Below are 24,345 nucleotides of genomic sequence, written 5' to 3' on the forward strand. Positions count from 1 at the left end.
TGTCGGCTCAGGTATTCGAACCAGAGACCATTCGGTTCCTGGCCCAAAGCTCTGACCACTAGGCTATCGCCCACATTATGAGAGGAGGAGGGAGAACAAGGGAGCTGGTGGGAGGAGGGGAGGGATGGGAGCTAATGGGAGGAGGGGGAGGAGAAGGGAGCTAATGGGAGGATGGAGAGGAGAAGGGAGATAATGGGAGGAGAGGGAGAAGAGAAGGGAGATAATGGGAGGAGGAGGGAGAGGAGAAGGGAGATAATAGAAGGAGAAGAGAAGGGAGATAATGGGAGGAGGAAGGAGAAGAGAAGGGAGATATTAGGAGGAGGAGGGAGAGGAGAAGGGAGATAATGGGAGGAGAAGGAGAAGAGAAGGGAGATAATGGGAGGAGGATGGAGAGGAGAAGGGAGGAGAAGGAGAAGAGAAGGGAGATAATGGGAGGAGGAAGGACAGAAGAAAGGAGATAATGGGAGAAGCGGAGAGAGAAGGGAGATAATGGGAGGAGCAGGGAGAGGAGAAGGGAGATAATTGGTGGATGGGGGAGGGGAAAAGGGAGATAATGGGAGGAGAAGGAGAAGAGAAGGGAGATAATAGGAGGAGGGAGATAATGGGAGGAGGAGGGAGATAATGATAGGAGAAGGGAGATATTGGGAGGAGCGGGGAGAGGAGAATGGAGATAATGGGAGGCGGAGGGAGATAATGGGAAGAGGAGGGAGAGGAGACAAGAGATAATGGGAGGAGGAGGAGGGAGGGCTAATTTGAGGAGTTGGCACTGAGTATCAATATATCTTTCAGAGACGACGTGTGTGTGTGTGTGTGTGTGTGTGTGTGTGTGTGTCCCCTGTTCAGATGGAGACCTTGCCCTTCCTGTGCTATAAGACACCCCACTTGGGAGATTGAGGTGTGAGCACAGATCAAACTACCTTTGATTTCTGATTGACCCCTACTGTGAATGAGCCCTACTGTACAGTGTAGTCTGTACTGTGAATGAGCCCTACTGTACAGTGTAGTCTGTACTGTGAATGAGCCCTACTGTACAGTGTAGTCTGTACTGTGAATGAGCCCTACTGTACAGTGTAGTCTGTACTGTCTTCTCAGGTCTGTGCCCTTGTCTCAGTGGTCTGTGCCCTTGTCTCAGTGGTCTGTGCCCTTGTCTTAGTAGCCTCTGAAAGACAATGTAATACAGATGTAGGATCTTAATTTGATCCAGTTTGCTACAGAAGGAAAATAATCCTGCAGCAACAGGATAATGTGAATTATTACGTGGATAATAATTAACAGAGATTTGAAGAGATTGATACAGATCGGCTGATGTAAAAAGGGATTTAGAAATACATTTGATTGATTGATTTTTCGTTACGGCAAATCAAGCTGGACATTTTAAAGTGTAAATTACCTTGAAAACACTACAAGTTTGCATTTCTTCTGTGCAGAAACATTCTCAGCAACAAGAGTGATCAAATTAAGATCCATCTGAGAATCCCAAGCTAATGATTTGCTCTCTTTCTAAAGATGTTTCTCTAACGACGGTTTTTCTGTAATAAACACAAAACATCTTTATCAGCAATCTACTTGTCATAGAAAGTACTCCTCATCCAATGATAACACTGTTTTTATTCTCCTCCTCCCCCTCCTCTCCTGTCCTCTCCTCCCAATCCTCTCCTGTCCTCTCCTCCCCCTCCCTCCTCTCCTCCCCTCCCCCTCGATCTCTCCTCTATCCTCTCCTGCACCCCTCCCTCCCTCCCTCCCTCCCTCCCTCCCTCCCTCCCTCCCTCCCTCCCTCCCCTCCCCTCCCTCCCCCTCCTCTCCCCCTCTCCTCTCCTCAGCTCATAGTAGAGAAGACATCAGACTTCCCGTCAGCTGAGTTCTCTGTGGTGGAGGATGTGACTCTTCATTTCACCTGTTTGATGGACAGGTTGAACGAGCAGCGTCTCTTCCAGCCTGACCTCTGTGATGTGGACATAGTGTTGGTGCGCCAGCGCAGTACCTTCCCTGCCCACAAGGGGGTGCTTGCGGCCTACAGCCCCTTCTTTCACTCCCTGTTCTCCCAGAGCAAGCAGCTGCGCCGTGTTGACCTGTCTCTGGATGCCCTCAGCTCCCAGGTCAGTGGGCACCTACATATGAACTTAATGACACATTCATAAGCCTGACATAACACATTCATAAGGACTTCAGAACATTCATAACAAAGACATATCACATTCTTAATCCCTACATAACACATTCATAAGCTCTACATAACACATTGATAAGCTCTAGATAACACATCCATAGACCTGACATATCACATTCAGGTCACACTTTATTTAGATAGTACAGATGTTCCATCATTGATGGTCATACTATCAAAAAACGTTCTGTTACTAAGCAACTGCTCGCTAAGGTTACAGCTAGGGTTAGGGTTAGATAAGGGTTAGGGTAAGGATAATGTTTAGGGTTAGGTTTAGATAAGGGTCATTGTAAGGATAATGGTTAGGGTTAGGTTTAGATAATGATTAGGTTAGGTTTAGATAAGGGTTAGGGTAAGGCTAATGGTTAAGGTTAGGTTTAGATAAGGGTTAGTGTAAGGATAATGGTTAAGGTTAGGGTTAGGTTTAGGTTTAGATAAGGGTTAGAGTAAGGCTAATGGTTAATGTTAGGTTTAGATAAGGGTTAGGGTAAGGATAATGGTTAGGGTTAGGTTTAGGTTTAGATAAGGGTTAGGGTAAGGATAAGGGTTAGGGTTAGGTTTCGATAAGGGTCAGGGTAAGGATAATGGTTAATGTTAGGTTTAGAGCTAGGGTTAGGTTTAGATAAGGGTTAGGGTAAGGATAATGGTTAAGGTTAGGGTTAGAGCTAGGGTTAGGTTTAGATAAGGGTTAGGGTAAGGATAATGGTTAATGTTAGGTTTCGATAAGGGTTAGGGTAAGGATAATGGTTAATGTTCGGTTTAGATAAGGGTTAGGGTAAGGATAATGGTTAGGGTTAGAGCTAGGGTTAGGTTTAGATAAGGGTTAAGGTAAGGATAATGGTTAATGTTAGGTTTAGATGAGGGTTAGGGTAAGGATAATGGTTAAGGTTAGAGCTAAGTTTAGGTTTAGATAAGGGTTAGGGTAAGGGTTAGGGTTAGAGCTAAGGTTAGGTTTAGATAAGGGTTAGGGTAAGGATAATGGTTAGGGTTATAGCTACGTTTAGGTATAGATAAGGGTTAGTGTAAGGATAATGGTTAAGGTTAGGTTTAGATAAGGGGTAGGGTTAGGGTTAGGTTTAGATACGGGTTAGGGTAAGGATGATGGTTAAGGGTTAGAGCTGGGGTTATGTTTAGATAAGGTTTAGGGTAAGGAAAATGGTTAGGGTTAGGTTTAGATAAGGGTTAGGGTAAGGATAATGGTTAGGGTTAGGGGTAGGTTTAGATAAGGGTTAGGGTAAGAATAATAGTTAGGGTTAGGTTTAGATAAGGGTTAGGGTAAGGATAATGGTTAGGGTTAAGGTTAATAAACTGAACAACAATATAAACACCAACAATGTGCCGTCTCATGATCTGAAATAAAAGAGCCCAGAAATTTTAAATTTGCACAACAAAAATATTTCTAACATTTTGTGCACAAATTTGTTTACATCCCTGTTAGCATTTCTCCTTTGCCACGATAATCCATCCACCTGACAGGTGCTATAAACTGATCACACAGGTGCACCTTGTGCTGGGGACAATAAAAGGCCACTGTCATGACTGTCCTGATCAGGTCAGGTTACAGGTGACCAGAACCCTACAGATTATCTCTCAACCCCAACAGAGGAGGAGAGATCTAGGGGTCTGAAGATGTGGGGTTTTTATGACCCCTCACGACCCTGGTAAATCTTAGGCCACAGACAAATTCATTTTGTCCTGTTACTATGGAGAACCAGCCTCAGAACATTAAACATGAAATAAAGGGACTTTGGAACAATGGTTTCCGTCAGCCACAATGGTGGTCATGATGATAGATGGAATATGAAAATGTATGTCATTTTGGTTTGTTTTTAGAGGTTAATAGATGACGTTATTATGAAAACATTGTAACTGTAAGAGTTTTCCTAGGATATGCTTGGTGTTTATACATTGTACATTGTGTGGAAAATGTCCAAATCAAAGAGAATGTTTTAGTAAAGATGAAATGTGAAGTTAGTTGTCTAAAATTGGATTTGAGTCAAATCTAGACCTTGCTTCTTAACTTGGCGCACCCAGAGAATTGCCCCAAAGGCGGTTACGCCCACTTCTGACATGAGGGTATAAAACCTGTGAGTGAAGAATTTACAGATAAGACTAAGTGACCCAAGCTGCAGCCGAGGTCTAAAAAGTAAACAAACCCAAAACGCTTGGTTTGAAGACAAATAAATATTTTTCTACCCAAGCTACGGATGAGTAGCTGTGTCTAAGCAGGTGAATTCAAGTCGAACCACCTAGCCTCCATCTCCCATCGAATCGTGGTATCTACACTGTTTCATTCCTATGCTGTGAGCCCTGAGCTACAGAGCTGTCTGTCCTCAGAAGACCCCTCCCAGAGCAAGGGCGAGGAATCAGACCAAAAGGACACTGACATCGTGAGGACGACCAGAGTGTTGTGCCGGAGAAGTGCGTCATTGAGAAGCCTAAACGACTCACGCGGCGCTTCCCATCTGAGACCTCCCACACGTAATTACATCATTATATTCCGTGACTCTAACCAGAGCATAACGGACCTGTTATTTTTATCCCCGGATTCCTACCGCAAACGGAACATTTTATCTGGATCTTCACAACTAGCTAACCGCAATCCCGGATGACTACTCCTGGCTAGTGTAACAGGGTTATATTGGTGATTCCCCTTGCCACTTTATTGTTAAGCCAATGGGTTTTTGGTTTGAGTTTGTCTTGCCTTCACCTACTCAACATGGCATCTTATTGGCTGGTTTGCATAGCTTGCTTACGAGGGGGGATGTTCCAGTTAGAATCGTCCCAGTGAACAAGCACCAAACCAGCGGTAAGTTGTTGGTTGCAAAGCACTGTACATCAAAAGCGATTTTTATACTCTCAAGTGATGATTTAAATGTACAATTTATATCAAATTGTTTGTAAATGTTATTCGAACATCACACATAAGATGCAGCGGTTTTTGGAGAATATTTGTTGTGCATTTTGTTGTAGAGAATTCCCGCCAGTACTAGCTAGCAACTTACTGTGTCTGGTGGGGGGGTTCATATATTTTGTACAGTGCGTGAGTGCAGAGTTGGATGGTGAGACGTGCATTGCATGACGTGCAATTTTGTGTCGTTCTTATCAGGTACATTGTTAAATATATTATATATTATATTGTAATTGTATTATTTTGGTAACTACCCCAGTGAACAAGCACCAAACCAGCGTGCGTGAGTGCAGAGTTGGATGGTGAGACGTGCATTGCATGACGTGCGATTTTGTGTCGTTCTAATCAGAATAAAGCTACATGACTGGTGCTACATGTTGGAGTTCCGTGTCGATGACTGATTGTACACAACGCAAGACGAGTACTGTTACACTAGCGTTTCCATCCCAGAGCAAGCACCAATTTAGCTTGAAGCTAGCCCAGCCAGGGCTCCTGTGCTACCACCGAAGCATACTCCTGGGCTACAATATTGGCCTGCTAGCTACCTAGAGCTACTTGGAACCCTACTAATTCCACGACTGGTCTATCGATGTCACCGCACAAAGAGGCAAAAACAGACTTACCCCCATCGCGACGCCCCCCCCCCAGGCTAACTTTCTAGCCCCTGCTATCTGTTTGCTTGCTAACCCGGTCTGCTAACTGTTAAACTGCCGGGCCCTGGTCTGCTAACTGCTAGCTTGCCTGCCCGGTCTGCTTACTGCTTGCTTGCTAACCCGGTCTGCTAACTGCTAGCTTGCGCTGGTCTACTAACTGCTAGCCCATGCTAACTCTTTGCTTGCTAACCTGGCCTGCTAACTGCTAGCTTGCCCTGGTCTACTAGCTGCTAGCTTGTTTAGCTCCGGCCTACTAACTGTTAGCTTGTTAGGACGGTAAATGTCTGAATCGCCGTGTCCCCAGCCAGCCCAACCACTCACTGGACCCAAATGTTCACTTGGCTACGCATGCCTCTCTCTAATATCAATATGCCTTGTCCATTACTGTCCTGGTTAGTGATTACTGTCTTATTTCACTGTAGAGCCTCTAGCCCTGCTCAATATGCCTTAACCAACCATGTTGTTCCACCTCCTACATATGCGAAGACATCACCTGGTTTAAAAATCTCTCTTCATTACTCAATGCCTAGGTTTACCTCCAATGTACTCACATCCTACCTTACCTTTGTCTGTATACTATGCCTTGAATCTATGCTATCGTGCCCAGAAACCTGCTCCCTTTACTCTCTGTTCTGAACGTGCTAGACGGCCAGTTCGTATAGTCTTTAGCCGTACCCTTATCCTACTTCTCCTCTGTTCCTCTGGTGACGTGGAGGTTAATCCAGGACCTGCAGTGCCTAGCTCCACTCCCACCCCCCAGGTGCTCTCTTCATGCATGTTAACATTAGAAGCCTACTCCCTAAGTTTGTTTTACTCACTGCTTTAGCACACTCTGCCAACCCAGATGTCTTAGCCGGGTCTGAATCTTGGCTTAGGAAAACCACCAAAAACCCTGAAATCTCCATTGCTAACTATAACGTTTTCCGCCAAGATAGAACTGCCAAAGGGGCGGTGTTGCAATCTACTGCAAAGATATCCTGCAGAGTTTTGTATTACTTTCTAAGTCTGTACCCAAACAATTTGAGCTTCTACTTCTAAAAATTCCCCTTTCCAGAAACAAGTCTCTCACTGTTGCCGCTTGCTATAGACCTCCCTCTGCCACCAGCTGTGCCCTCGATACTATATGTGAACTGATTGCCCCCCATCTATCTTCTGAGCTTGTGCTACTAGGTGACCTAAACTGGGACATGCTTAACACCCCAGCCATTCTACAAACTAAGCTTGATGCCCTCAATCTCACACAAATTATCAATGAACCTACCAGGTGCAACCCCAAATCAGTAAACACCGGCACCCTCATAGATGTCATCCTAACTAATTCGCCCTCCATATACACCTCTGCTGTTTTCAATCAAGATCTCAGCGATCACTGCCTCATTGCCTGCATCCGTAATGGGTCTGCGACCAAACGACCACCACTCATCGCTGTCAAACGCACCCTGAAACACTTCTGTGAGCAGGCCTTTCTAATCGACCTGGCCGGGGTATCCTGGAATGACATTGACCTCATCCCGTCAGTAGATGATGCCTGGCTATTCTTTAAAAGTGCCTTCCTCACCATCTTAAATAAGCATGCCCATCTCAAAAAATGTAGAACTAGGAATAGAACTTGTTCTCAACTAGCCTACCTGGTTAAATAAAGGTGAAATAAAAAATAAATAAGATAGATAAAGTCCTTGGTTCACGCCAGACCTGTCTGTCCTTGACCAGCACAAAAACATCCTGTGAAGTTCTGCATTAGCATCGAGTAGCCCCCGTGATATGCAACTTTTCAGGGAAGTTAGGAACAAATATACACAGGCAGTTAGAAAAGCTAAGGCTAGCTTTTTCAAACAGAAATTTGCATCCATCAACTCAAAAAGTTCTGGGACACTGTAAAGTCCATGGAGAATAAGAGCACCTCCTCCCAGCTGTCCACTGCTCTGAGGCTAGGAAACATTGTCACCACCGATAAATCCACTATAATTGAGAATTTCAAAAAGTATTTCTCTACGGCTGGCCATGCTTTCCACATGAATACCCCTAACCCAGTCAACTGCCCGGCACCCTCCACAGCAACACGCCAAAGCCCCCACCATTTCTCCTTTACCCAAATCCAGGTAGCCGATGTTCTGAAAGAGCTGCAAAATCTGGACCCCTACAAATCAGCCGGGCTAGACAATCTGGACCTTCTCTTTCTAAAATGATCTGCCGAAATTGTTGCAACCCCTATTACTAGCCTGTTCTACCTCTCTTTCGTATCGTCTGAGATTCCCAAAGATTGGAAAGCTGCAGCGGTCATCCCCCTCTTCAAAGGGGGTGACACTCTAGACCCAAACTGCTACAGACCAATATCTATCCTACCCTGTCTTTCTAAGGTCTTCAAAAGCCAAGTTAACAAACAGATTTCTGACCATTTCGAATCCCAGCATACCTTCTCCGCTATGCAATCTGGTTTGAGAGCTGGTCATGGGTGCACCTCAGCCACGCTCAAGGTTCTAAACGACATCATAACCGCCATCGATAAGAGACATTTCTGTGCAGCCGTCTTCATCGACCTGGCCAAGGCTTTCGACTCTGTCAATCACAACATTCTTTTCGGCAGACTCGACAGCCTTGGTTTCTCAAATGATTGCCTCGCCTGGTTTACCAACTACTTCTCTGATAGAGGTCAGTGTGTCAAATCGGAGGGCCTGTTGTCTGGACCTCTGATAGTCTCTATGGAGGTGCCACAGGGTTCAATTCTCGGGCCGACTCTCTTTTCTGTATACATCAATGATGTTGCTCTTGCTGCTGGTGATTCTCTGATCCACCTCTACGCAGACTACACCATTCTGTATACTTCTGGCCCCTACTTGGACACTGTGTTAACTAACCTCCAGACGAGCTTCAATTCCATACAACCCTCCTTCCGTGGCCTCCAACTGCTCTTAAACGCAAGTAAAACTAAATGCATGCTTTTCAATCGATCGCTGCCCGCACCTGCTCGCCCGTCCAGCATCACTACTCTGGACGGCTCTGACTTAGAATACGTGGACAACTACAAATACCTGGGTTTCTGGTTAGACTGTAAACTCTCCTTCCAGACTCACATTAAGCATCTCCAATCCAAAATTAAATCTAGAATCTGCTTCCTATATCGCAACAAAGCATCCTTCACTCATGCTGCCAAACGACTTGACTTCGGTGATGTCATCTATAAAATAGCGTCCAACACTCTACTCAACAAACTGGATGCAGTCTATCACAGTGCCATCCGTTTTGTCACCAAAGCCCCATACACTACCCACCATTGCCACCTGTACACTCTCGTTGGTTGGCCCTCGCTTCATACACGTCGCCAAACCCACTGGCTGCAGGTTATCTACAAGTCTCTGCTAGGTAAAGCCCCGTCTTATCTCAGCTCACTGGTCACCATAGCAGCACCCACTCGTAGCACGCGCTCCAGCAGGTTTATCTCACTGGTAACCCCCAAAGCCAATTCCTCCTTTGGTCGTCTTTCCTTCCAGTTCTCTGCTGCCCATGACTGGAACGAATTGCAAAAATCTCTGAAGCTGGAGACTCACATCTCCCTCACTAGCTTTAAGCACCAGCTGTCAGAGCAGCTTACAGATCACTGCACCTGTACATAGCCCATCTGTAAACAGCCCATCTATCCACCTACCTCATCCCCATACTGGTATTTATTTTGCTCCTTTGCACCCCAGTATCTCTACCTGCACATTCATCTTCTGCCGATCTACCATTCCAGTGTTTAATTGCTCTATTGTAATTACTTCGCCACCATGGCCTATTTATTTCCTTAACTTATTTGCACTCACTGTATATAGACTTTTTGTTTTCTTTTGTTCTACTGTATTATTGACTGTATGTTTTGTTTATTCCATGTGTAACTCTGTGTTGTTGTATGTGACAAATTGCTACGCTTTATCTTGGCCAGGTCGCAGTTGCAAATGAGAACTTGTTCTCAACTAGCCTACCTGGTTAAATAAAGGTGTTCTCAACTAGCCTACCTGGTTAAATAAAGGTGAAATGAATAAATAAATAAAAAATTAGTTAATATTTGCTTGATTCAGTTAATCACGCAATTAGAAACCTTTAATCATTCGTTGAGCAACAGTCATCACATTAACTAATACAACGTCATGACACCATCCTAAAATGTGTAGTTTTGTCACAACTCAATGTCACAGATGTCTCAAGTTTTGATGAAGCGTGCATTTGGCATGGTGACTGCAGGAATGTCCACCAGAGCTGTTGCCAGATAATTACATTTCAATTTCTCTACCATAAGCTGCCTCCAACATTGTTTTAAAGAATTTGGCAATACTTCCAACCGGCCTACCAACCACAGACCAGGTGTAACCACGCCAGCCCAGGACCTCCACATCCAGCAACTCCACACAGCCATTGAAGAAGAGTGGGACAACATTCCACAGGCCACAATCAACAGCCTGATCAACTATATGGAGATGTGTCGTACTGCATGAGGCAAATGGTGGTCACACCAGATACTGACTGGTTTTCTGATCCACACTCCTTTTTTTATGTATCTGTCACCAACAGACGTATATCTGTATTCCCAGTCATGTCAAATCCATAAATCAGGGCCTAATGAATTAATTACATTTGGCTTATTTCCTTCTATGAACTGTAACTCAGTAAAATCGTTGAAATTGTTGCATGTTGGGTTTATTTTTTTGTTCAGTGTAGATAGATGAAATGTTACTGCATCTGCATCTGCAGATGAACTATCCACATAAAGTGTTACCCACATTGATAGCTCCTGTCTGTCTCTCCTCCCAGGGCCTACAGCAGATAGCTCCTGTCTGTCTCCCCTCCCAGGGCCTACAGTAGATAACTCATGTCTGTCTCCTCTCCCAGGGCCTACAGCAGATAGCTCCTGTCTGTCTCCCCTCCCAGGGCCTACAGTAGATAACTCCTGTCTGTCTCCCCTCCCAGGGCCTACAGCAGATAGCTCTTGTCTGTCTCCCCTCCCAGGGCCTACAGTAGATAGCTCCTGTCTGTCTCCCCTCCCAGGGCCTACAGTAGATAACTCCTGTCTGTCTCTCCTCCCAGGGCCTACAGCAGATAGCTCCTGTCTGTCTCCCCTCCCAGGGCCTACAGTAGATAACTCCTGTCTGTCTCCCCTCCCAGGGCCTACAGCAGATAGCTCTTGTCTGTCTCCCCTCCCAGGGCCTACAGTAGATAGCTCCTGTCTGTCTCCCCTCCCAGGGCCTACATTGATAGCTCCTGTCTGTCTCCCCTCCCAGGGCCTACATTGATAACTCCTGTCTGTCTCCCCTCCCAGGGCCTACATTGATAGCTCCTGTCTGTCTCCCCTCCCAGGGCCTACAGTAGATAACTCATGTCTGTCTCCTCTCCCAGGGCCTACAGCAGATAGCTCCTGTCTGTCTCCCCTCCCAGGGCCTACAGTAGATAACTCCTGTCTGTCTCCCCTCCCAGGGCCTACAGCAGATAGCTCTTGTCTGTCTCCCCTCCCAGGGCCTACATTGATAGCTCCTGTCTGTCTCCCCTCCCAGGGCCTACATTGATAACTCCTGTCTGTCTCCCCTCCCAGGGCCTACAGTAGATAACTCCTGTCTGTCTCTCCTCCCAGGGCCTACAGTAGATAACTCCTGTCTGTCTCTCCTCCCAGGGCCTACAGTAGATAACTCCTGTCTGTCTCTCCTCCCAGGGCCTACAGTAGATAACTCCTGTCTGTCTCTCCTCCCAGGGCCTACAGTAGATAACTCCTGTCTGTCTCTCCTCCCAGGGCCTACAGTAGATAACTCCTGTCTGTCTCTCCTCCCAGGGCCTACAGTAGATAACTCCTGTCTGTCTCTCCTCCCAGGGCCTACATTGTTAACTCCTGTCTGTCTCCCCTCCCAGGGCCTACATTGATAACTCCTGTCTGTCTCTCCTCCCAGGGCCTACAGCAGATAACTCCTATCTGTCTCTCCTCCCAGGGCCTACAGCAGATCCTTAACTTCATCTACACCTCCCGTCTGTTGGTCAGTAGCCGTAGCGTCAGAGACGTGCTCAACGCCGCCACCCTGCTGCAGATGACGGACATTGCAGCTTCTTGCCGTGACCTCATCAGCAGCCAATCGCTAAGGGCCGCGGTAGACAACCTGGCCAATCAGGATGGCCTGGGAGATCCTGATTCCATGACAACGACCCCCGGCAGTCAGCTGTACCGGGAGATCAAGCAGGAGGCAGAGTTAGGGAGGGCAGAGTTAGAGAGGGTGTACACTCGGGAGGGGAACAGCCCTTTCTCTGTGAGGGTGGAGGACGGACATGGAAAGAGCCAGCAGCATCACCCTCCCTCCTCCCAGACCTCCTCCCAGTCCCAGGCCAAGCAGTACTACTACCAACAAGAGGACAGGGAGAGTGGGGGAGGAGGAGGGAGGGGTCTGTTTAAGCTGGAGGGGGGCGGGGAGCAGATCATCGTAGAGGTCAACTTGAACAACCAGACACTCAACGTCTCCAAGGGGTCAGAGAGCAAGGCTGTCGCCACATATACCACCGCCACCGCCATGTTCACCCGCTCCCATGGTGACCAGAGGAACGAGGAGGAAGAGGAGAACAAGGAAGAGGATGATGATGATGATGGGCAGGTCAGGGAGGATGAAGAGGAGGAGGATGAAGAGCAGAGAGAGAGAGGGGAGGAGATGGAGAACAGCAGTGAAGAGGATGAAGAGGAGGAAGAGGAAGAGGAGAACAATGATATGAACATACCAGCAGAGGAGTCTATTATGATGAACAGGCCTTGTCCGGGGACTAGAACCCTGGAGGTCGCCACGACAACCATGCGGCAGACCCTTGGTGACGCCACCCTTGCCAACCGTCACCAGGGCAGGAAGAGGAAGCAGAACCCTGAGAGTGTAGGTCAGATGGTCAGACTGGAGGAGAAGCAACACTTCCCCTGTAAGAAATGTCCCAGAGTCTTCAACAACCGCTGGTATCTGGAGAAACACATGAACGTCACTCACAACCGCATGCAAATCTGCAACAAATGTGGAAAACGCTTCCTTCTGGAGAGTGAACTACTACTGCACCATCAGACCAACTGTGAGAAGAGTATACAGGTCAGTAACTACTGCTACTACTGAAACTACTACTACTACTTCAACACTCACTACTACTACAACTTTAACATTTACTACTACTACTTCTACTACTTCAACACTTACTACCACTAATACTACTACTACTACTACTACAACACTTACTACTACTACAACTTCAACATTTACTACTACTACTTCAACACTTACTACTACTACTACTACTACTTCAACACTTACTACTACTAGTACTACTACTACTTCAACACTTACTACTACTACTACTACTTCAACATGTACTACTACTACTACTACTATTACTTCAACATTTACTACCGCTACTACTACTACTTCAACACTTACTACTACTACTACTACTTCAACACTTACTACTACTACTACTACTACTTCAACACTTACTACTACTACTACTACTACTACTACTACTACTACTACTACTACTACTACTTCAACATTTACTACCGCTACTACTACTACTTCAACACTTACTACTACTACTACTACTTCAACACTTACTACTACTACTACTACTACTTCAACACTTACTACTACTACTACTACTACTTCAACACTTACTACTACTACTACTACTACTACTACTACTACTACTATTACTTCAACATTTACTACCACTACTACTACTACTTCAACACTTACTACTACTACTTCAACACTTACTACTACTACTACTACTACTACTACTACTTCAACACTTACTACTATTACTACTACTACTACTACTACTACTACTACACTTACTACTACTACTACTACTACTTCAACACTTACTACTACTACTACTACTACTACTACTACTACTACTACTACTACTACTACTACTACTACTACTTCAACGCTTACTACTACTACTACTACTACTACTACTGCTACTTCAACATTTACTACTACTACTACTACTACTTCAACACTTACTACTACTACTACTTCAACATGTACTACTACTCCTACTACTTCAACACTTACTACTACTACTACTACTACTACTACTACTACTACTACTACTGTTGCTACTACTACTACTACTACTACTACTACTATCTACTGCAATACCAACTGTGAGAAGAGTGCATGGGTTAGTAACTAATACTACATTATTACTACATCAAAAATACTACTACATACTACTACTACTACATACTACTACTACTACTACTGTTGATACTACTGTTGATACTACTACTACTACTACTACTACTACTACTACTACTACTACTACTATTGTTGCTACTACTACTACTACTACTACTGTTGCTACTACTACTACTACTACTACTACTACTACTGCTACTACTACTACTGTTGATGCTACTACTACAACTACTACTACTACTACTGTTGCTACTACAACTACTACTACTACTACTACTACTACTACTGTTGCTACCACAACAACTACTACTATTACTACACTGCTAGTACTACTACTACTACTGTTGCTAATACTACTACTACTACCACTACTACTGTTGCTACTACTACTACTACTACTGTTGCTACTACTACTACTACTTCTGCTACTACTTTTGCTACGACTACTACTGCTACTACTGTTGCAACTACTACTACTACTACTACTACTACTACTACTACTACTGCTGCTACTGTTGCTACTACTACTACTACTACTACTGCTACTGTTGCTACTACTACTACTACTGTTGCTACTACTACTATTACTACTACAGTTGCTACTACTACTACTACTACTTCTACTACTACTGTTGCTACTACTACTACTTCTACTACTACCACTACTACTACTGCTGTTGCTACTACTACTACTACTACTACTACTACTACTACTACAGTTGCTACTACTACTACTACTACTACTACTACTACTACTACTGTTGCTACTACTACTGTTGCTACTACAACTACTACTACTACAGCTACTACTGTTGCTACTACAACTACTAGTACTACTACTACTACTACTCCACTGCTAGTACTACTACTACTGTTGCTACTACTACTACTACTACTACTACTACTGTTGCTACTACTAGTACTGTTGCTACTACTACTACTAATACTGTTGCTACGACTACTACTGCTACTACTGTTGCTACTACTACTACTGCTATTACTACTGTTGCTACTACTACTACTACTACTACTGTTGCTACTACTTCTGTTGCTACTACAACTACTACTACTACTGCTACTACTGTTGCTACTACAACAACTACTACTACTACTACTACTACTACTACTACTCCACTGCTAGTACTACTACTACTGTTGCTACTACTACTACTACTACTACTGTTGCTACTACTACTACTACTACTGTTGCTACTACTACTACTACTGTTGCTGCTCCTACTACTACTACTACTGTTGCTACGACTACTACTGCTACTATTGTTGCTACTACTACTACTACTACTACTGCTACTACTGTTGCTACTAATACTACTACTACTACTGCTACTACTGTTGCTACTACTACTACTACTACTACTACTACTACTATTGCTACTACTGTTGCTACTACTACTACTACTACTACTGTTGCTACTACTACTACTACATCTACTACTACCACTACTACTACTACTGTTGCTACTACTACTACTACTGTTGCCACTACTGCTACTACTACTACTACTACTACTACTACCACTGCTACTACTGCTACTACTACTACTACTGTTGCTACTACTACTACTACTACTACTACTCCCACTGCTACTACTACCACTACTACTACCACTACTATGACTACTACTACTGCTACTACTACTACTGTTGCTACTACTACTATACTACTATTACCACCACTGCTACTACTACTACTACTACGCTACTACTACTACTACTACTACCACTACTACTGCTGTCTACTGTACTACCAACTGTGAGAAGACTGTATGGGTTAGTGACAATTACAACAGTATTATTACAACAACAATACTATTATACCATTACTACTATTACTGCACCACTACTACAACAATACTACTACAGTACCACTGCACCATGCACCATGCACCATTTGAACTGAATTTTGTCATCCACTGAGTTCAATGAGTGTGTGTTTCAGTGTGTAACGTGTGGCAAGGCCTTTAAGAAGCTCTGGTCTCTCCATGAGCACAACAAGATTGTTCACGGTTACGCTGAGAAGAAGTTCTGCTGTGAGATCTGTGAGAAGAAGTTCTACACCATGGCCCACGTCAGAAAGCACATGGTTGGTGAGTACCATCGGCATGGTAACATCATAGTAACGGTCTGTGAGTACTATTGGCATGGTAACTCTGTGAGTACTCTGCCCAGGGCACGAATTCCGCCCACTGGGGAGTGGCAATAGGACCGCAGAAACCTGCCCACATCCTGGTTCACCTGAGGTGAGGCTGATCGAGACCCCCAGACGTTCCATGAACGCCCCCAGACTCCCGATGTGAACTGGGGACCTCGATCAGACACTATATCCTCAGGCACCCTGTAGTGCCGGAAGACGTGTGTAAACTGGGCCTCCACAGTTTGTAGGGCCGTAGGGAGACCGGGCAAAGGGAGGAGATGACAGGACTTAGAGAAACTATCCACAACGACCAGGATCGTGGTGTTGCCCGACGGGACACTGGAGGGGAGCGGGCTCTGTACGTAACGCCTGCTCAATGTCCACGTCCAGCTCCCACGCGACCGGCGCTACCAGGCAGTAGGCCGGGAGAATGAGAGTCTGATCCATGGGCCACTCCTCTGTGTCATACAGCCAGGACAGTGCGTCTGCCTTCACATTCTGGGAACCTGGTCTGTAGGACAGGGAAACACAAAACGGGTAAAGAACATGGCCCACCTTGCGATACCCCAGGAAGGAGATGGCCTGCTGAAAGAACAGGCATTTCTCAGCCTTGACGTACAGGTCATGCTCCAACAGTTGTCCAAGTATCTTGCGCACCAAGGACACATGCTCTGCGCATGTAGCGGAGTATATCAGAATGTCATCGATATACACCACTAAACCCTGCCCGTGCAGGTCCCTGAAAATCTTGTCTACAAAGGATTGGAAGACTGATGGAGCATTCATCAACCCGAACGGCATGACGAGGTACTCATAATGCCCTGAGGTGGTACTAAACGCCGTCTTCCACTCGTCTCCCTCCCGGATACGCACCAGGTTGTAAGCACTCCTGGGATCCAGGTTAGTGAAGAAGCGCGTCCCGTGCATTGACTCAATCGCCGTGGCGATAAGAGGTAGCAGGTAACTGTACCTCACCGTGATTTGATTGAGACCTCGATAGTCAATGCACGAGCGCAGATCTCCCTCTTTCTTATTCACAAAAAATAAACTTGAGGAGGCGGGTGAAGTGGAGGACCGAATGTACCCCTGACGCAGGGATTCAGAGACATATGTCTCCATAGCCGCCGTCTCCGCTTGCTACAGGGGACACATGTGACTTCTGGGATGTGCAGCGTCTACCAGGAGATTTATCGCATAATCCCCCATCGATGGGGTGGTAATTGAGTTGCCTTCTTTTTACAGAAGGCGAGAGCCAAATCGGCATATTCTAGGGGAATGTGTACGGTGGAGACCTGGTCTGGACTTTCCACCGTGGTAGCACCAACGGAAACCCCTACACACCTCCACGAGCACTCTCGCGACTACCCCGTGAGAGCCCTCTGTTGCCAGAAAATGGTGGGGTTATGACGAGCCAACCAGGGAAGGCCTAGTACCATGGGAAACACAGCAGAGTAAATAAGGAAGAGACTGATTCTCTCCTCATGACTCCCCTGCATCTCCATGGCCAGTTAGATGGTGGCTTCCCTGATTAGCCCGGACCCTAATGAAATCAAATCAAATCAAATCATGTGTACCGGGAAAGGTCTAACCACAGGAATAATGGGGATCCCATTCGCCGCTCTTCCTTCGGGTGGATGGTCGAAGACTCGATGGGGCCAGGGGGGGAATGGGTCAGAGTGGATGAGGACAGGGGGGAATGGGTCAGACTGGATGGAGACAGGGGGTGATAGGTCAGACTGGATGGGGACAGGGGGGATGGGTCAGACTGGATGGGGACGGGGGGATGGGTCAGACTGGATGGGAACAGGGGGGGTTAGGTCTGACTGGATGGGGACAGGGGGGAATGGGTCAGACTGGATGGGGACAGGGGGGGAATGGGTCAGACAGGATGGGGACAGGGGGGGAATGGGCCAGACTGGATGGGGACAGGGGGGAATGGGTCAGACTGGATGGGGACAGTGGTGGGGAATGGGTCAGACTGGATGGGGACAGGGGTGGGGAATGGGTCAGACTGGATGGGGACGGGGGAATGGGTCAGACTGGATGTGGACAGGGGGGAATGGGTCAGACTGGATGGGGACGGGGGGAATGGGTCAGACTGCATGGGGACAGGGGGGAATGGGTAAGACTGGATGGGGACAGAGGGGGAATGGGTCAGACTGGATGGGGACGGAGGGGGTGGTGGGTCAGACTGGATTGGGACAGGGGGGAATGGGTCAGACTGGATGGGGAAGGGGGGGATGGGTCAGACTGGATGGGGACAGGGGGGGTTAGGTCTGACTGGATGGGGACAGGGGGGAATGGGTCAGACTGGATGGGGACAGGGGGGGAATGGGTCAGACAGGATGGGGACAGGGGGGGAATGGGTCAGACTGGATGGGGACATGGGGGAATGGTTCAGACTGGATGGGGACAGCGAGGGGAATGGGTCAGACTGGATGTGGACAGGGGGGAATGGGTCAGACTGGATGGGGACGGGGGGAATGGGTCAGACTGGATAGGGACAGGGGTGGGGAATGGGTCAGACTGGATGAGGACAGGGGGAATGGGTCAGACTGGATGGGGACAGGGGGGGTCAGACTGGGTAGGGACAGGTGGGAATGGGTCAGACTGGATGGGGACAGGGGGGAATGGGTAAGACTGGATGGGGACAGGGGGGAATGGGTCAGACTGGATGGGGACAGGGGGGTGGGTCAGACTGGATGGAGACGGGGGGAATGGGTCAAACTGGATGGGGACAGGGAGGGGAATGGGTCAGACTGGATGGGGATAGGGGGGGATGGGTCAGAGTGGATTGGGACAGGGGGGAATGGGTCAGACTGGATGGGGACAGGGGGGGTGGGTCAGACTGGATGGGTCAGGGGGGGATGGGTCAGACTGGATGGGGACAGGGGGGATGGGTCAGACTGGATGGGGACAGGGGTGGGGAATGGGTCAGACTGGATGGGGACGGGGGAATGGGTCAGACTGGATGTGGACAGGGGGGAATGGGTCAGACTGGATGGGGACGGGGGGAATGGGTCAGACTGGATGGGGACAGGGGGGGTCAGACTGGGTAGGGACAGGTGGGAATGGGTCAGACTGGGTGGGGACAGGGGGGAATGGGTAAGACTGGATGGGGACAGAGGGGGAATGGGTCAGACTGGATGTGGACAGGGGGGAATGGGTCAGACTGGATGGGGACGGGGGGAATGGGTCAGACTGGATAGGGACTGGATGGGGACAGGGGGGGGATGGGTCAGACTGGATTGGGACAGGGGGGAATGTGTCAGAGTGGATTGGGACAGGGGGGAATGGGTCAGACTGGATGGGGACGGGGGGGTGGGTCAGACTGGATGGGTCAGGGGGGGATGGGTCAGACTGGATGGGGACAGGGGGGATGGGTCAGACTGGATGGGGACAGGGGTGGGGAATGGGTCAGACTGGATGGGGACGGGAGAATGGGTCAGACTGGATGTGGACAGGGGGGAATGGGTCAGACTGGATGGGGACGGGGGGAATGGGTCAGACTGGATGGGGACAGGGGGGAATGGGTCAGACTGGATGGGGACAGGGGGGGTCAGACTGGGTAGGGACAGGTGGGAATGGGTCAGACTGGGTGGGGACAGGGGGGAATGGGTAAGACTGGATGGGGACAGAGGGGGAATGGGTCAGACTGGATGGGGACGGAGGGGGTGGTGGGTCAGACTGGATGGGGACAGGGGGGGAATGGGTCAGACTGGATGGGGACAGGGGGGAATGGTTCAGACTGGATGGGGACAGCGAGGGGAATGAATTGAGTTGCCTTCTTTTTACAGAAGGCGAGAGCCAAATCGGCATATTCTAGGGGAATGTGTACGGTGGAGACCTGGTCTGGACTTTCCACCGTGGTAGCACCAACGGAAACCCCTACACACCTCCACGAGCACTCTCGCGACTACCCCGTGAGAGCCCTCTGTTGCCAGAAAATGGTGGGGTTATGACGAGCCAACCAGGGAAGGCCTAGTACCATGGGAAACACAGCAGAGTAAATAAGGAAGAGACTGATTCTCTCCTCATGACTCCCCTGCATCTCCATGGCCAGTTAGATGGTGGCTTCCCTGATTAGCCCGGACCCTAATGAAATCAAATCAAATCAAATCATGTGTACCGGGAAAGGTCTAACCACAGGAATAATGGGGATCCCGTTCGCCGCTCTTCCTTCGGGTGGATGGTCGAAGACTCGATGGGGCCAGGGGGGGAATGGGTCAGAGTGGATGAGGACAGGGGGGAATGGGTCAGACTGGATGGAGACAGGGGGTGATAGGTCAGACTGGATGGGGACAGGGGGGATGGGTCAGACTGGATGGGGACGGGGGGATGGGTCAGACTGGATGGGAACAGGGGGGGTTAGGTCTGACTGGATGGGGACAGGGGGGAATGGGTCAGACTGGATGGGGACAGGGGGGGAATGGGTCAGACAGGATGGGGACAGGGGGGGAATGGGTCAGACTGGATGGGGACATGGGGGAATGGTTCAGACTGGATGGGGACAGCGAGGGGAATGGGTCAGACTGGATGTGGACAGGGGGGAATGGGTCAGACTGGATGGGGACGGGGGGAATGGGTCAGACTGGATAGGGACAGGGGGAATGGGTCAGACTGGATGGGGACAGGGGGGGTCAGACTGGGTAGGGACAGGTGGGAATGGGTCAGACTGGATGGGGACAGGGGGGAATGGGTAAGACTGGATGGGGACAGGGGGGAATGGGTCAGACTGGATGGGGACAGGGGGGTGGGTCAGACTGGATGGAGACAGGGGGGGAATGGGTCAAACTGGATGGGGACAGGGAGGGGAATGGGTCAGACTGGATGGGGATAGGGGGGGATGGGTCAGACTGGATGGGGACAGGGGGGGATGGGTCAGACTGGATTGGGACAGGGGGGAATGTGTCAGAGTGGATTGGGACAGGGGGGAATGGGTCAGACTGGATGGGGACAGGGGGGGTGGGTCAGACTGGATGGGTTAGGGGGGGATGGGTCAGACTGGATGGGGACAGGGGGGATGGGTCAGACTGGATGGGGACAGGGGTGGGGAATGGGTCAGACTGGATGGGGACGGGGGAATGGGTCAGACTGGATGTGGACAGGGGGGAATGGGTCAGACTGGATGGGGACGGGGGGAATGGGTCAGACTGGATGGGGACAGGGGGGGTCAGACTGGGTAGGGACAGGTGGGAATGGGTCAGACTGGGTGGGGACAGGGGGGAATGGGTAAGACTGGATGGGGACAGAGGGGGAATGGGTCAGACTGGATGGGGACGGAGGGGGTGGTGGGTCAGACTGGATTGGGACAGGGGGGAATGGGTCAGACTGGATGGGGACGGGGGGGATGGGTCAGACTGGATGGGGACAGGGGGGGTTAGGTCTGACTGGATGGGGACAGGGGGGGAATGGGTCAGACTGGATGGGGACAGGGGGGGAATGGGTCAGACAGGATGGGGACAGGGGGGGAATGGGTCAGACTGGATGGGGACAGGAGGAATGGTTCAGACTGGATGGGGACAGCGAGGGGAATGGGTCAGACTGGATGTGGACAGGGGGGAATGGGTCAGACTGGATGGGGACGGGGGGAATGGGTCAGACTGGATGGGGACAGGGGGGGTCAGACTGGGTAGGGACAGGTGGGAATGGGTCAGACTGGATGTGGACAGGGGGGAATGGGTCAGACTGGATGGGGACGGGGGGAATGGGTCAGACTGGATAGGGACTGGATGGGGACAGGGGGGGATGGGTCAGACTGGATTGGGACAGGGGGGGATGTGTCAGAGTGGATTGGGACAGGGGGAAATGGGTCAGACTGGATGGGGACAGGGGGGGTGGGTCAGACTGGATGGGTCAGGGGGGGATGGGTCAGACTGGATGGGGACAGGGGGGATGGGTCAGACTGGATGGGGACAGGGGTGGGGAATGGGTCAGACTGGATGGGGACGGGGGAATGGGTCAGACTGGATGTGGACAGGGGGGAATGGGTCAGACTGGATGGGGACGGGGGGAATGGGTCAGACTGGATGGGGCCAGGGGGGGAATGGGTCAGAGTGGATGAGGACAGGGGGGAATGGTTCAGACTGGATGGAGACAGGGGGTGATAGGTCAGACTGGATGGGGACAGGGGGGATGGGTCAGACTGGATGGGGACGGGGGGATGGGTCAGACTGGATGGGAACAGGGGGGGTTAGGTCTGACTGGATGGGGACAGGGGGGAATGGGTCAGACTGGATGGGGACAGGGGGGGAATGGGTCAGACAGGATGGGGACAGGGGGGGAATGGGTCAGACTGGATGGGGACATGGGGGAATGGTTCAGACTGGATGGGGACAGCGAGGGGAATGGGTCAGACTGGATGTGGACAGGGGGGAATGGGTCAGACTGGATGGGGACGGGGGGAATGGGTCAGACTGGATAGGGACAGGGGGAATGGGTCAGACTGGATGGGGACAGGGGGGGTCAGACTGGGTAGGGACAGGTGGGAATGGGTCAGACTGGATGGGGACAGGGGGGAATGGGTAAGACTGGATGGGGACAGGGGGGAATGGGTCAGACTGGATGGGGACAGGGGGGTGGGTCAGACTGGATGGAGACAGGGGGGGAATGGGTCAAACTGGATGGGGACAGGGAGGGGAATGGGTCAGACTGGATGGGGATAGGGGGGGATGGGTCAGACTGGATGGGGACAGGGGGGATGGGTCAGACTGGATTGGGACAGGGGGGAATGTGTCAGAGTGGATTGGGACAGGGGGGAATGGGTCAGACTGGATGGGGACAGGGGGGGTGGGTCAGACTGGATGGGTTAGGGGGGGATGGGTCAGACTGGATGGGGACAGGGGGGATGGGTCAGACTGGATGGGGACAGGGGTGGGGAATGGGTCAGACTGGATGGGGACGGGGGAATGGGTCAGACTGGATGTGGACAGGGGGGAATGGGTCAGACTGGATGGGGACGGGGGGAATGGGTCAGACTGGATGGGGACAGGGGGGGTCAGACTGGGTAGGGACAGGTGGTAATGGGTCAGACTGGGTGGGGACAGGGGGGAATGGGTAAGACTGGATGGGGACAGAGGGGGAATGGGTCAGACTGGATGGGGACGGAGGGGGTGGTGGGTCAGACTGGATTGGGACAGGGGGGAATGGGTCAGACTGGATGGGGACGGGGGGGATGGGTCAGACTGGATGGGGACAGGGGGGGTTAGGTCTGACTGGATGGGGACAGGGGGGGAATGGGTCAGACTGGATGGGGACAGGGGGGGAATGGGTCAGACAGGATGGGGACAGGGGGGGAATGGGTCAGACTGGATGGGGACAGGAGGAATGGTTCAGACTGGATGGGGACAGCGAGGGGAATGGGTCAGACTGGATGTGGACAGGGGGGAATGGGTCAGACTGGATGGGGACGGGGGAAATGGGTCAGACTGGATGGGGACAGGGGGGGTCAGACTGGGTAGGGACAGGTGGGAATGGGACAGACTGGATGTGGACAGGGGGGAATGGGTCAGACTGGATGGGGACGGGGGGAATGGGTCAGACTGGATAGGGACTGGATGGGGACAGGGGGGGATGGGTCAGACTGGATTGGGACAGGGGGGGATGTGTCAGAGTGGATTGGGACAGGGGGGAATGGGTCAGACTGGATGGGGACAGGGGGGGTGGGTCAGACTGGATGGGTCAGGGGGGGATGGGTCAGACTGGATGGGGACAGGGGGGATGGGTCAGACTGGATGGGGACAGGGGTGGGGAATGGGTCAGACTGGATGGGGACGGGGGAATGGGTCAGACTGGATGTGGACAGGGGGGAATGGGTCAGACTGGATGGGGACGGGGGGAATGGGTCAGACTGGATCGGGACAGGGGGGGTCAGACTGGGTAGGGACAGGTGGGAATGGGTCAGACTGGGTGGGGACAGGGGGGAATGGGTAAGACTGGATGGGGACAGAGGGGGAATGGGTCAGACTGGATGGGGACGGAGGGGGTGGTGGGTCAGACTGGATGGGGACAGGGGGGGAATGGGTCAGACTGGATGGGGACAGGGGGGAATGGTTCAGACTGGATGGGGAGAGCGAGGGGAATGAATTGAGTTGCCTTCTTTTTACAGAAGGCGAGAGCCAAATCGGCATATTCTAGGGGAATGTGTACGGTGGAGACCTGGTCTGGACTTTCCACCGTGGTAGCACCAACGGAAACCCCTACACACCTCCACGAGCACTCTCGCGACTACCCCGTGAGAGCCCTCTGTTGCCAGAAAATGGTGGGGTTATGACGAGCCAACC

General features: G+C 50.0%; 1 protein-coding gene across 1 annotated transcript in view; it reads left to right on the forward strand.

Moving 5' to 3' along the window:
* zbtb47b (zinc finger and BTB domain containing 47b) overlaps positions 1–24,345 on the forward strand; it is a 214,936-nt gene that overhangs the window by 53,705 nt on the left and 136,886 nt on the right. The window contains 3 exon segments of the mRNA XM_036945625.2: positions 1,821–2,096; positions 11,677–12,798; positions 15,869–16,016. Of these exon segments, the coding sequence (XP_036801520.2) occupies positions 1,821–2,096; positions 11,677–12,798; positions 15,869–16,016 (1,546 nt within the window).

This window comes from Oncorhynchus mykiss, chromosome 15 (genome assembly GCF_057628025.1).
Source record: "Oncorhynchus mykiss isolate SJ-2025 chromosome 15, ASM5762802v1, whole genome shotgun sequence".
Classification (NCBI taxonomy): domain Eukaryota; kingdom Metazoa; phylum Chordata; class Actinopteri; order Salmoniformes; family Salmonidae; genus Oncorhynchus; species Oncorhynchus mykiss.